This window comes from Bubalus kerabau, chromosome 19 (genome assembly GCF_029407905.1).
Source record: "Bubalus kerabau isolate K-KA32 ecotype Philippines breed swamp buffalo chromosome 19, PCC_UOA_SB_1v2, whole genome shotgun sequence".
Lineage (NCBI taxonomy): Eukaryota > Metazoa > Chordata > Mammalia > Artiodactyla > Bovidae > Bubalus > Bubalus kerabau.
Window position 1 is genome coordinate 21,750,153 of NC_073642.1, and position 16,106 is coordinate 21,766,258.

General features: G+C 52.3%; 1 protein-coding gene across 2 annotated transcripts; it reads right to left on the reverse strand.

Moving 5' to 3' along the window:
* Positions 1–1,558: 1,558 nt before the first annotated feature.
* On the reverse strand, positions 1,559–15,652 carry PLIN1 (perilipin 1). Of its 2 annotated transcripts, none has more exons than XM_055556358.1 (9): positions 15,533–15,652; positions 14,822–14,880; positions 11,942–12,146; positions 10,045–10,127; positions 7,913–8,177; positions 7,193–7,365; positions 5,255–5,446; positions 4,594–4,839; positions 1,559–3,573 (listed from the first exon to the last, which is right to left on the reverse strand). In XM_055556358.1, the coding sequence occupies exons 2-9, from the start codon at positions 14,864–14,866 to the stop codon at positions 3,232–3,234; spliced, it is 1,551 nt and encodes a 516-aa protein (XP_055412333.1). In that variant the 5' UTR covers positions 14,867–14,880; positions 15,533–15,652; the 3' UTR covers positions 1,559–3,231. The 2 variants fall into 2 exon arrangements, with proteins under 2 accessions (XP_055412333.1, XP_055412332.1); XM_055556357.1 differs by having other exon boundaries at positions 15,470–15,644.
* Between the last annotated feature and the right edge of the window lie 454 nt (positions 15,653–16,106).

Consider the following 16,106-nt stretch of genomic DNA (forward strand, 5'->3'; position numbering starts at 1 on the left):
AGGTGCATTTTGTGAGCTGCAACAGAAGAGAGGGAACAATGTATTTCTCTGGAGAGGGACCTTGGCATCCCAGCGTGAGGGGGAGGTCTTCCTGAGGTCCAGAATGTGGGTGAGCCGTCACACCCACATGAGCAGGAAGGCCAGCCAAACTGATGTCTCTCAGGAGAAAAGCCCCACAATCCAGCCTGGAGCCAACAAAGCAAATTTCTGTCATTTAGAGAAGATGCTTCATTTCTTATTTCTCACCAGAAAGTATTCAGAAAGACTGAGGGCCAGGCTCAGAGCACTTTGCTATCAGTTTAATGATAATTGGGGACAAGTTGTTTACCTCCTGGGCCTGTGCCGTATGCTGGTTCCCAGCACCCTGGTTGGGATCCAGGACAGGGTGAGGGGTCTGGGTCTGGCCAGTGGGTGTGTTGACTTCTATGGCTCTCCTGGCAGGAGGGGCCCCAGGGCTATGGAGGAACAGACAGTTAGGAGTGTGGATTCCGGAACTCCAGGAAGAAGGCGGCGCGGGCAGGTGATGCCCAGGATAACTGGGTGTTTCTATCTACACCACCAGGCCTGAGGCCAGGTCTCCAACAGCTGCCCATGGGGGCCCTGCCAGGGCTAGGCTGGACTCTGTCTTCTTAGACATGTCATATAAGCTTCTAAAGGCCCCACTTGCCAGATCCACAGCCCCCTCCCCAGGAAACTGCTGAGTGTGGTGTGGATTGTGAGCGTGAGGTAGGGGGAGAGGGTGAGGTGGGGGTTGAGGTGGGTGAGCTTGATCCCAAAGCTAATTCAAGGTCCTGACCATGTCCACCTGTGTATGTCCATCAACACTCCCCTTTTCTCATTCTGGACATCCCCAGATTCCAAAACCATGGATCAAGGCCAACGACTCATTACACCAAAGATCTGCCAGGGTCTAGAGTCAGTGTCAGGGAGAGTCAGGGAGTGGACTCTAGGTGTTCGACAGAGTGGAGGCCAAGAGGGCGCTCATGGGTGAGGGGATGAGCGTGTGTATACAGATGTCAAAAAGGATGGACAGAAATATCAGAATTACCTGTGCAGGTGCAGATGACAATAACAAGGAAAACCGAGTTAAGTTTGGAAAGCTATTTGGCATCATCTATCAGTATTTTCTCTTATTTAGAATTTATTTATTTTTTGGTTGTTTTGGGTCTTTGGCCGCACAGGCTTTCTCTAGTTGCGGTGAGGGGGCTACTCTTTCTTGAGTGCTCGGGGTCCTCATTGTGGTGGCTTCTCTTGTTGTGAAGCAGGGGCTCAAGGGGCGCAGGCTTCAGTAGCCGCAGCACTTGGGCGGCACGGGTTTAGGGCGCGAGCTCAGTAATTGTGGCATGGACTTGTTGGACTAAGTCCACGTGCCACACACGGCCCACACCCCACGGCCTGTGGGATCTTCCAGCACCGGAAATCGAACCCATGGCCCCTGCGTTGGCAGGCAGATTCTTATCCACTGTACCACCTATCAATATCTTTAAATGAATGTGCTCTTTCACTCAATATGTCATGGTTTCGAGTTATAAATGTACCCTATAGATATAGGCACACATCTACATGAAACATTGTTGTATAAATATATTTATTGCAGCCCTGCTCCTGGGAGCCAAAAAAAAAAAAAAATGGAAATAACAGAAAAGTTCATGATTAAGGAACTGGTTTAATCAAATATAGCATGTCTATATTATGAAGCACTTACTATGTGGCTGTTAAAAACAGCAAGGAGGATTTATCATACTGCTTACAAAAATACTTCTAAGATGTATTGCTGAGTGAAAAAGCAGTGATATAACACCCCACAGCTTGTATGACAAGTGGGGAGGGTACACATGTGTGCTTGTGTGCCCTCAGTCTGTAGTGGAAAGGGTACACAAGACTGTTGCCAAGACTGCTCTGGGAAAGGGGAACCAGGGAATGCAGGGAGGAAAGCACACAGCCTTTTGCAATGTTTGAATTTTAAATTATATGTATGCATTTCTAAATGTACCAAATATTAACATTTTCAAAAATGGGTTTGGAATGAACTGTGGCTATAGGGTCTATGCTGTTGTTGTTCAGTCCCTCAGTCATGTGTAACTGTTTGCGACCCCATGGACTGTAGCCCACCAGGCTCCTCTGTCTAAGGGATTCCCAAGCAAGAATACTGGAGTGGGTTGCCATTTCCTACTCTAAGGGATTTCCCAACCAAGGACCAAACCTGTATCTCCTGCATTGCAGGTGGATTCCTTATCGCTGGGCCACAAGGGACGCCCCATGGATTCTATATATATATATATATTGTTTATATAACTAACGTTCTCTATTGTCTCCTAGGACTGGGGGCGCCAGCACTCAAAAACGTGGAAGAAGAGTGAACTTAGGTGTAAAACTGGAACGGTGCAAATGGCAATGTAGCTGGGAACAGAAAGGTGGCGCTACAGAGCGCAGGCGAGGACTCAGCCTGTGAAGAGGGCAGGGTTCTCAGAAAATGATGCTAATATGTATCTAGGCGTTTCCCAGGTGGCACTAGTGGTAAAGAACCCGCTTGCCAATGCAGGAGACATAAGGGACACTGGTTCAATCCTGGGTCCGGAAGATTCCCCTGGAGGAGAGGGCATGGCAACTCACTCCAGTATTCTTGCCTGGAGAATCACATGGACAGAGGAGCCTAGCGGGCTACAGACTATGGGGTCGCGAAGAGTCAGACACGACTGAAGCGACTTACCACACACGCAGGCTGTTCCCTTCAAAAGAGTCAGCTGAGAGCCTGTGTACTCACAGGAATCTCTGCATTCGGGGCTTGAACATGTGTCAGGATCGCCTGCTTGAACCCTTGGCGTGGTGACAGGTTACTCACTGGTAGCAAATATTTGTCTACAGAGGATGGATATAAATATTGGAAACAGTTCAGTGTCAGCGGGCCACAAATTTGGTGAAAGAAGTGAGATAAGTTAGGCAATTAATCTTTTGGTTAAAAAAAAAAAAATCAAAAAACCAAGGCCTAGAATCAAAGCAGGCTGCTACTCTGATGTTTCTCAAAAATGGGTTCTGATAGCTAAGCCCAAAGAGGATGCTCAAAAGATGTGTGCCTTGGCAGCGTCTTTGGAAGGAGGCTTGGGACCCAACGGGACTACTTTGAGGAAGCCAACGCTCACTTCTTCGTAGGTTCTGTCTGTCTGCTCGCGACAGCGGCCCGGCCCGGGGTGGGGGAAAAGCGCCGGGCCGGGAGGGCGGTAGGTAGGCGGCTCAGCTCTTCTTGCGCAGCTGGCTGTACTGCGCTCGGCCCAGGATGGGCTCCATGACGCTGGGCCGGAAGAAGCTGTCGCTGACCCGGCGCGTGGGCTTCTCGCGGGGCACGGCCGGGAAGGCGGCGCGCGGCAAGGCGGCGGCGTCCACGCGTTCCTCCGCGCCCGGGCCCCTAGCGCTCCGCAGGCTGCCGCGGGGCGGCGCAGGGCGCGGGGCGGGCTCTGGGCAAGCGGGCGGTGCCCCGGACCCTCTGCGCTCCGCCTCCCGGCGCTCGGCCTCGGCCGGAGGGTTGTCGATGTCCCGGAATTCGCTCTCGGGTTCCATCAGTGACAGCCTGGGGAGCTGAGGGTCCGGCAGCCACGTTAGGGCCCTCGGCTTGGCCCTTGTCCCTGCACCTCCCACCGCCGCCTTGTCTGCGGCCCGGCGGTCACGCGCGATCCGGAGAGCACAGGCGGGGGTGGGACGGGGATGGAAGATGCAGGGGAACCTGCTGAGGACGGCCACCCCTGCCGGGCGTGCAAGTGCGGACCCACAAGGCAAGGCAGGCAGCCACCCTCTAGTTTCCGGACCCCGGGGTCCCCCTCAGAGGTCCCTCAGTGGGAGGTCAGGGGCTTTCCTGACTCTTCCTTGGCCCAATTCTGTGAGCTAAGGACAGCCCACACCTTGTCCCTGCCTGGGTCAGAGTACCCACATCTGGCTCCATTTTGGGTCCAAAGTGAAGGGAGCTCTCTGCCAAGACCCCTGTTTAAGTCTCTTGGTGAGAATGAGTGACTAGTAACCCATTCCCCACCCCTACCCTCTCAGCCCTCTCACCCTCAGCTTGAAGGGGCCTCCTGCTCTGACCTGCTCTCTAGTGCCTGCATGACCTGTTAACTTGCTCTGGGAAGGGACCCAGGGACCCCCAAAGTGATAGTAGACACCCCCTGGGGTTTTCCTGCTGGGAACAGGTATTGGAATTGGGATGGGGGCAGCTTCTGTCCCCTGGAACTCAGCCCACCCCCCAAGGGGTCCTGGAAGCCTCCCTCCAACACTTCCCCAGGGAGCAGCATGCAAACCTGCCAGGCCCCTCAGTTGGGAGCTGAGGGGTGAGGGCTGGGCCAGTGGGGGCCCCAGACGGATGATTGGTGACCTCTCCAGCAGCAGGTAGGAAGGATGGATGTGGGGGAAGGTATCAGGCCAAGGCCACCGGTCTCTATATACTTGGGGCTGCAAAGGCCCCCCCAGTCAAAGCCACAGTATGTCAGAATGTTTCTGGGGCACCAAGGATCAGAGACTGGGCAAGGGAGAGCCGCTGTCGCCCCTTCAGTCTAATCTGCTTTTTTGGTGGGGCGGGCATTAGCCAGAAGGGTGGGGGGCGCTCACCGGCACGTAGTTCACCACTGTGTCCACCACGTTGTCAGTAACACCCTTCAGGGCGTCGGACAGGGACATGGCCCTGCCCTTGGTTGAGGAGGTGGCCTGGGCTGGCGTGAGGTGCAGCATCCTCCCCGCCGTGCCCAGCACAGCCGCCGGTGCCCACATCACGACTGAGACGGTGCTCTGGAGGGCCTTCTGCAGGGTGTGTGCCACGCTGCCCAGGAGGCCCTGTGAGCCTGGCAAGGCTGCCCCCTGCTGACCAGAGCAGGGTCAGTGCCTCCACAGCAACTCCCCTGACCCGTCCCCTCCTCACCAGCCCCGGAGCTGGAGGCAAAAGAATCTGGACACTAAATCGGAAAAAAAAAAAAGAAACTATAGGCCTGGCTCTTGGGCAGGTCGCTTCTGTGCTCTGAACCTCAGTTTCTTCATCTGCAAAATGGGGATGACAGTCTCTGTCCTATTTTATGGGGTTGTTGTGAGGATCTGCTGAGAGAACTATTAGCTGGGTGCTCAGGGGTGAGGGGAAGAGTGCTGCACCCACGTACATGTCCCTGGGCCTGGGGGCAGAGACCCTTGTGTCACCCTGTGCCTCTGCTCCTCACCCCCTCAGGGGGCCGCGGGACCCCCAGGTTCCTGGACACCCCCTCAGCTGGCACTCTCCCCTCACCTCGCTGAGCTTGCTCTCCTCGGTCTCTGAGTCCTCCTCCTCCCCGGTCTCCTCCCCCTCAGTGTCCGTGTGCTCCTCGTGGTCCTCCTCCTGGGTGGCCGTGAGGCTGTGCAGCCAGGGCACCCGCACCTCACTCCGTCGCCGCGACACCACCTGCATGGCCGCCGATGTGCCCCACTGGGCCAGGCTGCTCTGAGGGCGGGAAGGTGGCGGTCCGCTGGCTTAACCGCCCCTGCCAGAGGCCAGGCAGCCCCAGCAGGCAAAGCCCCGCATCCCCAGGGTCAGGGTAGGGGGAGGCGAGCAGGGCCTGGCCCCAGTGGACTGTTCCAACTTTTTGTGGAGTGATAACTTACACCCACTGAGGTGCTCACGGCTTTAGTGTACAGCTCTGGGAATTTTTAGAAACACATGCGAGTGTGACCAGCACAGATCAAGACAGAGACCATTTTCAACACCCCAGAAAACTCTGTGCCCCTCACCCAGTCAGTACTGGCTAAGGGGACCACATACTGGCCTCTATCACCAAGCATTAATTCTGCCCATTTGTGAATGGGCTCACACATGTTTTCTTTCATGCATAGCTTTTGTTCAATGTTATGTTGTAAGATTCACCCACATTACTGTCTGAGTAGTTTCTCCTTCTTCATTTCTGTGTCACACTCCACTGAATAAATATACCAAAATTTACCTATTCTACCGTTGATGGACATTTGTGTTGTTCCCATTTCTTAGCTAAGGATAAAACTGATAGTAACATTTCCAACATGTCTTTGGGGGATATAAGCTCTCCTCTCTGTTGGGTAGAGTTGCTGAGTCATAGGGGATGTGTGTGTTTAGCTTTCAGAGGTACTCCTTGCCGTTCTTTAAAAAGTGAAAAAAATCAAGTGGGCCAGAGAGTCCCATGGGAGGAAACTGACCTGGGCAGGTGGGCAGGTGTCCTCTGAGGCACAGCCCAGCTCATTTCAAACCCCTAGGGGGCCCCACAAACAGAGTCTCCTTGTTATACAACCTTAGGGGACACCATTATTTTCTATGTAAATGGTGGTGTCTGAGGTTGCGCCATAGAGTGGCCTCCATCCGCTATGGGCTAGGCTAGGGCGCAGGAGTTAGTCTAGCCCCCATGGGGAAGTGACCTCCAGTGCAGGGGACGGGGAGAACTACTGCTCCCTACAGGACCAGGCATGTGGTGGGCTCTCAGCAAACACTTGCTTGAGTGAATGAGCCAGGTTTGACAGTGCTTTTAAAAGTGCCACCCTCATGATGGCTGAAAAGTGGTTATCTGGTACACTGACCTTTATGCTGTAATGTTTTTATTTCCTTTTTTAGTGGGGGCAGGGGACTTAGTTTCTTATTAAAGTTCCTATGAGAAAAATCCAGGCTATCCCTGCTAAAATACAGTGTGTGGTGTTGGGGGGAATAAGCCCTAACTGGGGCTAGAAAAGACAACTCTATCAGAGATGCAGTGGGATGCCAATTAGAAGCCTCTAGAAGGGAAACCAGAAGCCTGGGGGCAGTCAGGGATATGGCCCAGCTGGGGCTCTCTGCCCCAGAGGAGGGGTTTGGTGCCTTGCACCTTGCTTATTCAGGGGTGACACTCCCAAGTGCCTACAGAGAAGATGGGTGGGGGGAGGTCTCTGCTTTCTCCCAAGAAGGTTGGGGATAGAATAGAACCTAGAGGGAGAGTGGGAGAGACAGAAGAGGGTGGGCGGGGCAGGATGACCCTAACAAGCAGGCCTGTCCTCTTCTCCCCTTGCATCCTAGAGGGTTAGCCCTCCACCCCTCCTAAGGTCTCTTATCCTTAGACCTAATGTTCCACCCCTGACCCCTGGCTGGAAGACAGGACGTTCTCAGGACGGGAGGTGGAGTTGGATAGGGGATGGGAGGGGCCAGGAGGTCCACAGGGTTCCCAGGCCATGGCAACTCAGGGCAGATACTCACCAGAGGCGCCACACCTGGGATCCACATGGCCAAGGCATGGCCCTGTTTCAGTGCCCGGGCTGTGGTCTGGAAGGTGTGTCTAGAGAGAGTGTTGGCCAGGGCCCCAACCCTGCTCACGAGGCTTGGCTTGGCCTTGGGAGGTTTCTGGGCATCCTGGAGTCCTGGGGCAGGGGCTAGGTGGGAGTTGCAGGGGGCGGCGGGAAGGAGAGGAAAGCAGATCAGAGAGGGGCTGGACAAAGCTGGATTGTGTCTAGAGTTGGAAAGGGATCACCCTACTCCAACACAAGCTCACTGGAGATTTGGGGAAGTCACTTTCTCCACTTAAAAATGGGGAGAGGGGCCAAATGAAAATGGAGCCCTCTGGAAATCTTGCTGGGCCTTCCTTGCTCCACAGCAGTGGCTGTGTGCTCAGTCACTTCAGTCGTGTCTGACTCTTTGTGACCCTAAGGAGTATAACCAGCCAGGCTCCTCTGTACATGGGATTCTCCAGGCAAGAATACTGTCATGGGTTGCCATGCCCTCCTCCAGGGGATCTTCCCAACCCAGGAATAGAACCTGTGTCTCCTGCATTGCAGGCAGATTCTTTAACCTCTGAGCCACTGGGGAGAGCACTGGCTAGATGAGCCCTGGCTGCCTCTTCCTAATCCACAAGCAGCAGGACAAGGGTCGGGGCGGGGATCTCCCTTTCCAGCAACCCCCTCCCCCCACAATGGCAGATACCTGACTCTTCGTTGGCTGGAGGGAGGAGGAACTCTACCATCTTCTCGACACCACCCAAGGCCAAGTCGGCCCCTCCAGAAGCCAGCCGGCCAGCTCGGGTGTTGGCAGCATACTCGGCAGTGTCTCTTGCCATCCCCCAGGCGAGCTCACAGCCGGCCAGAGCGGCCCCTAGGATTTTGTCTGAAGTGCTGGCAATGGGCACGCTGATGCTGTTCCTGGCGCTGCGAAGGCGGGTGGAGATGGTGTCCTTCAGCTCAGAGGCGATCTGGTGAAAGCAAGGATGGGGAGTCAGGTGTGAGGCTCTGGCAGGGCTTACATCCCGCTTCAGGAAAGTCTCATTTAAAGGCCCAGGGGACTGGCGCCAGTATTGGGGCACCTTGATTAAGCTGAACTTTAAAGGGAAAGGGCTCCAGTCCTTTCTGCGGCAACCACTTAGATCTCCTGGCTTCTCTGCACCCCATTTCTGCCTGTTGAGATGCTAATCATCCTTCAAGAATCACCCCCAGTGACCACCTTCTTGATAACACTTGTCCTCATCTCCTCCAGGCACCTCCTCCACTGTCTCTTCTGTCCTCAGAGCACTTCTCACATTCCCATCTGTGCTTAGATGATCATACGGATGTGGCTGGCCTTCATACAGATTCTGCACTAAAGTAATGTCTTTCTCTCCTTTGACTTTTTGCCTTTTAATACTGTTCCTTGGGTTCCTGAATATTCCTTAGAAGGACAGGTGCTGACGCTAAAGCTCCACTACTTTGGCCACCTGATGCAAAGAACCAACTCATTGGAAAAGACCCTGATGCTGGGAAAGATTGAAGGCAGGAGGAGAAGGGGATGGCAGAGGATGCGATGGTTGGATGGCATCAATGACTCATGCCAAACTCATGGACATGAGTTTGAGAAAACTCCAGGAGACAGTGAAGACAGGGAAGCCTGGTGTGCTGCAGTCCATGGGTCTCAAAGAGTCAGACACAACTGAGCGACTGAACAACAACTCCTTTGACTTAGGAGCTTCTTTATGACAAAGGCATTGCCCTTTATCTGGAAAAATAAGTGAAGAGCAAGGCCTCAGAGTTGAACAGCCCTGCTCTCCTGTGGCCTCCACTTCAGGCTGTGTGGTTAGGGGGAAGTCACTAGTTTTCTCTGTCAAATGGGGATACCACCCCATCCCAGAAGGTTGAAAGTGTTAGTTGCTCGGTTGTGTCCAATTCTTTGTGACCCCATGGACTGTAGCCTGCCAGGCTCCTCTGTCCGTGGGATCCTCCAGGCAAGAATACTTGGGTGGGGTGCCATTCCCTCCTCCAGGGGGTCTTACCAACCCAGGGATCAAACCTGGGTCTCCTGTATTACAGGCAGATTCTTTACCATCTGAGCCACCAGGGGGAAAGAGGATTAAAGGAGAGAACTCTATAAATCACGTGTCATGACTCCTGGCATAGCATAGGGCTCACTCAGTAAATGTGAGATGAGTGGTACTTTATCAGTGAGATGGATGAGGTCTGAGAGTGAAATGTATTCCCCTAAAGCACCAGACCTGGCCCTTACCACGGCAAATACCCAATGAATAGGTATCCAGGTGAAACGACTTTTTCAGTCTCATGGTTCATAAGGTGTTGGATTGTGAAGACATGGGACTGCAATCCTGAGATCTGGTGAGTGTGACCCATGATCTTAGGCATCTGTAGTCACCAAATGGGAGAAGGCGATGGCACCCCACTCCAGTACTCTTGCCTGGAGAATCCCAGGGATGGGGGAGCCTGTTGGGCTGCTGTCTATGGGGTCGCACAGTCAGACATGACTGAAGCGACTTAGCAGCAGCAGCAGTCACCAAATGGTATGATGTAGGCCCATGGGGTATCTCATAGAGGGGGGATCAGAAGCAGTGGCCCCCACCCCAAGCTCCTGTCCAGAGTCTGCCTCTGGGCTGTGCCTGCTGGTTTCAGAAAGCCTGCCTTCATCTGGTCCCACAGGGAGAAGAAGAAGCCGGTTATGCAGTTTTAGGGGCAGGCAGTGGCCACCAGCCTGGGAAGGCATATGCCATGCCATCCTGCATCATGGGCTCATGCCTGTTCTTCCACTGAGAGGCAGTGACAACAGAAGGTGGATGTGCGGAGAAGAGGGGAGGGGCTCACCTTTTCAGGAGGATACTGGAGGGCGGGGATCTTTTCCTCCAGGTGGTCCAGGCCTCGGCAGGCCAGCTCGTTGGCAGCTACGACTGGAAGCAAAAGGCCGTGGTGGGGTGAGCCCTGCCTTCACTGTGAAGACCTAGCAGGGGCCTCTGTGCCGAGGAAGGCACCTTGGAGCCCTCAAAATCCCCAGCCCTGCCACCTCCAAAGTGCCAGGCAGCCCGAGGCCCTCTGCCACCATTGGCCCCCATCCACTGTGACTCCTTGAGACTGGGATGTCTCCCCTCTGGGTAGCTCTGCAGTCATGCAGACCTGCTCTCAGAGCTCGGCGCCTGCATCTGCGATGTGACTTCAGGCAGGTCACAACCTGGCTGAGCCTCAAGTTCCTTGTTTGTCAAGTGCAGGGTTGTCAGGAGGAAGTGACAGAACCTATGGGAATCGCCAACGGATCTTGGTCTCTCGACCTCCTATGACCCCCGTCTGGGTGAGCGCTGGGTGAACACAACAGGAGAAAGCAGAAGTGGCAGCGGGGCAGGAAAGGCAGTCGGGCCTTAGGGGAAGACCTTGCTGGGAGCTGGCCTGGCACCGCTTAGGTCCAGAGATGACAAGCTGGTCTAGAGTGCCAGATGGTCCGTGACCCTTTGTTTTAACCTTGAGGAGTGAGATGGTCAACAGTGGGAAGAGGGTCACAGGGAAGAGAAAGGGGCAAGTAACAGAGGATGCCAATGCTCCTGGAAGACATGGCCCAGGGGCTACTGAGGACGTCAGCTCTGCGCCCATGATCATGGAGATCAGTTTCAAAGGATACCTACGTCTTCTCTTTCACATATTCTTTCTCCAGGTATCTTAGGTTTTCACAAAATTCTCAAGCAGCAGAGAGAGCCCAGATGGCTCAGCTGACTTCTGATATTGGGCCAAATGAGACCCAGGGAGATTACTTAAGGAGCTTGCAGGCAGGGAGGTGGGCCCAGGCCCAGGTCTTTGTATCTGTCCTCTCTTATTTGCTGTGCCAAATCCACAGGTACCCATAACTCTCTTCAGGATGGTGGAAGGTCCTAGACTTCTGGAATTTCCCTCAGTCCTGTCAAGAGCTGTGCCAGGGAGACCATATTTTCAAATGAGGAAGAACAAATTGAACAGGGGCAGGCCTGGTAAGCTGTCCTCCACCTTCAGGGCCCTGGCTGGCAGCTCTCTTCTGCCACTGCCTGTACTGGGGCCAGTAGCATCAGCTGCAGGACCCAGAGGGCTTCCCCTCTCCCTCTACTCCCCCCAGCCCTGCCAGGCCAGCCCTCCTGCCCACTGGCTCTGTGCCAGACTCTGCCAGTTTCTGCTGCTGCTGGATCTGGAGCTAAACTGTGTGTCTGGTCTTCCGTATGCTCCACATCCCCCACTGCCCACCCCATAACTCTGTCCACCCCTTCTCCTGCCAATTATCATCCTAGGAAAATGCCAACTGGATCAGAGATGAGGCATTATAGATGAGATGAGACCTATGTCTATATCTATCTCTCATCTCTCACGTAGTAACGTACTTGCACGCTAGGTCTCTTCAGTCGTGTCCGACTCTTTGCGACCCCATGGACCCATGGCTCCTCTGGCCATGGGATTCTCCAGGCAAGAATACTGGAGTGGGTTGCCATGCCCTCCTCCAAGGGATCTTCCAGACCGAGGGACTGAACCTGCGTCTCCTGTATTGGCAGGCAGTCTCTTTACCATTAGCATCATATATCTACATCTAAAGCATCTATATCTATAAATGAAACAACTACGTAATGGGATGTAGAGAGTTAGGAAGGTAGTCAGATACAAACAAAAAGGCAAACAGACAAGCTGGTATCAGACAGACTGGCAGACAGGTAAAAGACTGGCAGGCAGTCAGCCTCCAAGTGCCATGAGGACTCACACTGGGTGGACAGCCTGCGGACCACAGGCTCCATGCTCCAGGCCGCCAGGCTGCTGGCGCCCTGCACGCCCTTCTCGTAGGCATTGCATACAGAGGCCACCAGGGGGTGGGCTTCCTTGGTGCTGGCGTAGGTCTTCTGGAAGCACTCACAGGTGCCGCTCACCACCGGCAGCTGCAGGACCCGCTGCAGCACATTCTCCTGCTCCTGGCATGGAAGGAAAGCAGCGAAAGAAATCAGCTCAGGTCCTTCTCCTGCCTCCTGGGGAGGCGGTCTCAGAGCCTCAGTGCTCACTAGGGCTGGCCTGGGTCCAGATGACCTAGGAGGAATCCAGAATAGAGAGGCCTCTGCAGGCCTCATAGGAAACATAAGAGCCAGGTGGCCACGCTCTCCTGGTCACAGTCCTGGCTCTGGAGAGCTCCTGAGGCAGCCTCCATCCTCCAGGAGACACCCCACCCTGCAGCCACTCAACTTGAACTTCATGGCCAGGAGTGAGTGTGCCGTTGCACCTGTCTAGAGCTTTAGTCCACTGTGGATTGGGAGCTTCACCTGAACATCTTTCGGGTCTTTCTGGGACACACCTCCCTACCTCCAGTGCTGGTCCCACTGCCTGGGGTGCTCCCCTTCCCTCCCACAGCCCTTTCTGTCTGGCAGAAGACACAGCTTGAGCATCGTTTCTTCTGAGAAGCTTCCTGACTCTCCCTCATATCAGAAGTCACCATCTCCCTCCAGGGATGTGTCCGGGCTCGCACGTGGTGCTGTGCTTGTGCTGGTCACCTGTGTACCTGGCTCCACCCCAGGAGACTCTCACCAATGTATCTCCAGGGCCTCACCTAAAGCCTGCACAGTCATGTGAGCTAATAGGTGACAGGGCTGCACCTAAGGTGTTCAGACTGGCCAACTGGACAGAATGACAGAATCCTAGGCCTCCAGGGGCCTCTGAAGCAAGAGTGCTTCCCATATCCCTCTGGGAGGCTTGCATTTGGAATTCTCCTCGAATGGAGCTCACTCCTCATACAGTGGCCTATGCCCCTTGTTGGACAGCCTGGCTGAACTGGAATCTACCTCCACCCACTGCTCCACCCACTGCCCTGTGGAATAATGCGGAGCACATCTATTTCATCATTCAGTGGCTGGCCTTTCACACACTTGAAGATAAGCATCTTTGCCTTTAGCAGTTCCTTCTGTATTCTAAATAGCTCTAGTTCCTAACTTAGCTTATAAACGACTCAGTGCCCTGATCTGCTAATTCCATCCTCTGCACACACTACATTTTGACATAGCCTTTATAGCACTCAAGCTTGAAGATAGCATTCCAGGTGTGATCTGAATGTGTGGGATCCAGTGAGACCATCACCTCTCATTACTGGGATGCTTGGCTCTTATTAATGCATTCTAACTTTGGCAGCAGGCACATAATTAAACTTTGGATCACCTAGGAATCTTAGTTAAAATTAAAAAAGTGGTCTTTGAGTGGAAAAAAAAAATGCAGATTCTAATCTTGCAGAGAGAGACAATATTTACTCAGTGCCATTATGCTCCAGGCACTGATTGAGGTGCTTCGGTAACATAACCTCATGTAACTCTAACAGCAAGCCTCTGAGGTCAGCAGTCACCAGCACTTTGCCAATGAGGAGACAAAGACTCAGCGATATGAAGTGACTTACCCAACAACACAGAGCCAGGCTTCCAACTCAGGCCTGAAATGGCAAGTTTGTGATTTGCTTCAAAATAACATAAGATGGGTGAAAGGATGGGTGAGGAGAAGGCAGTATGTCCATGGGATTTGGTTGCTGTGGCTAGTGAAGGGTATTGTATTTTCTGTCTATTCTTAGGAATATTAGGAATTCTCCACATAAACATCCCAAGTCTGGCTCAGATGTTCAGGTTCTTTTCGTAGTTTTGAATTTGCACTGCTACATAGTTTTTCTCCAGAGGGGAGGACCTAGCTTCTTCTGTTTGTAGGAGACTTGCACGTACACCAGACTGTAGGATACAATATTTCAGGTTTTGGTCTTGTAGATGAGTTTGACAATTTGAACTAGAAAAAGGTTATGACTGTAAACAAGAAAAATTTTCTTTAACATTTTGGACAAAGCCTTCGGGAGCTGATTTAGGCAAAGCCAAAGAGGGAGAGAGGTTCTGGGATGGAAATACACTACCATCTGTTAGGATGGCTTAATTATGCACGTGACCATTTTATGCCTCTCTGTGTTCTATGATCAAATACAACACATGGCGATTCCTAGTGCAAAGGTTAGTTAAAGCCTGACTCGGGACAAGATGGATATTATTTAGGCTCACAATTTTTCAGTTTCATTATTTGAACTGTGCCTAAGTTGGAGAGGCCTTGCCAGGACGCATCAATACACCTAAATGTGTTAAACCTCTCTGAGTCATGCTGAAGACCAGGCTAGACAAACAGTACTGGACACACTGCCCCTGTAGTCCCTTCTCACGTACATAACGTGTGCTGTGTAGCTCTAAGAGGTGCCATTTACATAGACTCTCTGAACATATCCAAGATGGCTCTGGAGTTACAGAATGCAGAGTCTCAGTCCTGAGAATTCAGTTTTGCCTGGATGGACAAAGCATGGACTTGTGTGTCAGGCTTTAGAAAATAGTGGTTCCCTTCCTCTCCTTGTCCCCCACCAGCCATTTTTTTCTCCAAGGTGCTTAGTTTTTAATAGGCATCATTCCCCCCACCCACCCCTCACATTCTCTAACAGCCTTCTGCAAAAGCAAGAATAATGAAGATGTAATGCTCAATGAATTATGAATATAACCTAGACATATTTTGCTCTAAGCCTCCTGAGCCCTTCCTCCCAGCTCCTCCCTCCCCCAGAGTTGTCTACTGCTTCATATAAGCCCAAGTTACTTACAGGGAGGTCTCCATCCAGCAAGGTAGGGCCCTTGTTGACTGCCATTGGAGCTCTTCAAGCTGCAAAGCAGAAGGTTTTAGGTCCATGAGAAAGTCCTCAGCCTGAGATCCACAGGGTCAGTCCCTATCCGTCAAGGACATCAAGGGGACCCAGGCTTCAAGTTCCCTGAAGAGAAGGTATTTGGAGGATGAATGTCACAGACAAGTGGCTAGTCCTTAGGGCCCTACAAGGATGAGGCCTGGCAGCCTACTTGTCGAGACTGAAGTTTCTTCTAAGTATTCAGGGTAAGAAACAAAAAACGAAAGTAGCTTCTAAGAGATAAGAGGTTTTAGATGAAGTTTAGGAGCTCTTAGATGAGGGTCCAAGAGACTAAAAGAATGAGTTTCAGGTTTAGTCTTTTTTTTTTTTTTAATAAAAAAGTTCTGCATTAATTTCTCTCTTTTTAATCAAGCATAGCAGCCAGTCGTTCCTCTGCTCAGCCAGATAAGAAAGTAGCCATTCGTAAAACCAGCCATTTCAGTTGTGGTCTGGAAAAGCCAGTGGCTGCAGAGTATTTACATTCTTGGTCATTCACCCTCAATAACCTCTCCCTCAGGGGTTTCCCTGCAGGCCTCTTCATCCTCAGTAAAATTCCCAGAAGACCCTTACCCTCAACTTCTTTACTTCTCAGAAACCAACCAGGTAAGGTCGTCTCGGAAGCCCCACACTCACTCCAGCTGATGTTGTCTCAGTGCCACAGAGCCCAGGCTGCCGAGTGTCTTGTCTGGAGGAAACAAATCCAATTGCTCTCGAGCAAAGCTATTAACACTTCCCAGCTAGAGGAGGGCAGAGAGGAAGAGAAAGTCTGGTCAGCCTGTTGTCATGGTTATTTGACCCAGGGTCCCCTGGGCATATCCTGACTTCTGTAAGGAGATTTAGCCAACTAGGGGGTAGAGAGCAGGGCTGAAGGAAAACCAGACTCAGAGGAGTTATTATTCCTGAGCAATGAAATATCTGCTCTGTGACCCATTTCTGATCCTCACTTCTCAAAAAAGCTGTTTTCCAGAAAGAAGATGTTGGGTTATATGTCATTAAACTCATAACCTCTAATGTTTTATAATCTTTGACTCCTTTTCCATAGAGGGTCCTGTGGAATGGTTTTCAATCCATTTCCCTCATCCTTATTTTTTACTATCAAGAATGACTTTTGAACAGTAAGATTTAAACCCACACAGGAATACAGTTTACCTGAACGTGTTAGTCTTTTGATTATGAAGATAAATTACTCAGTGAAGAAGAGAACCAG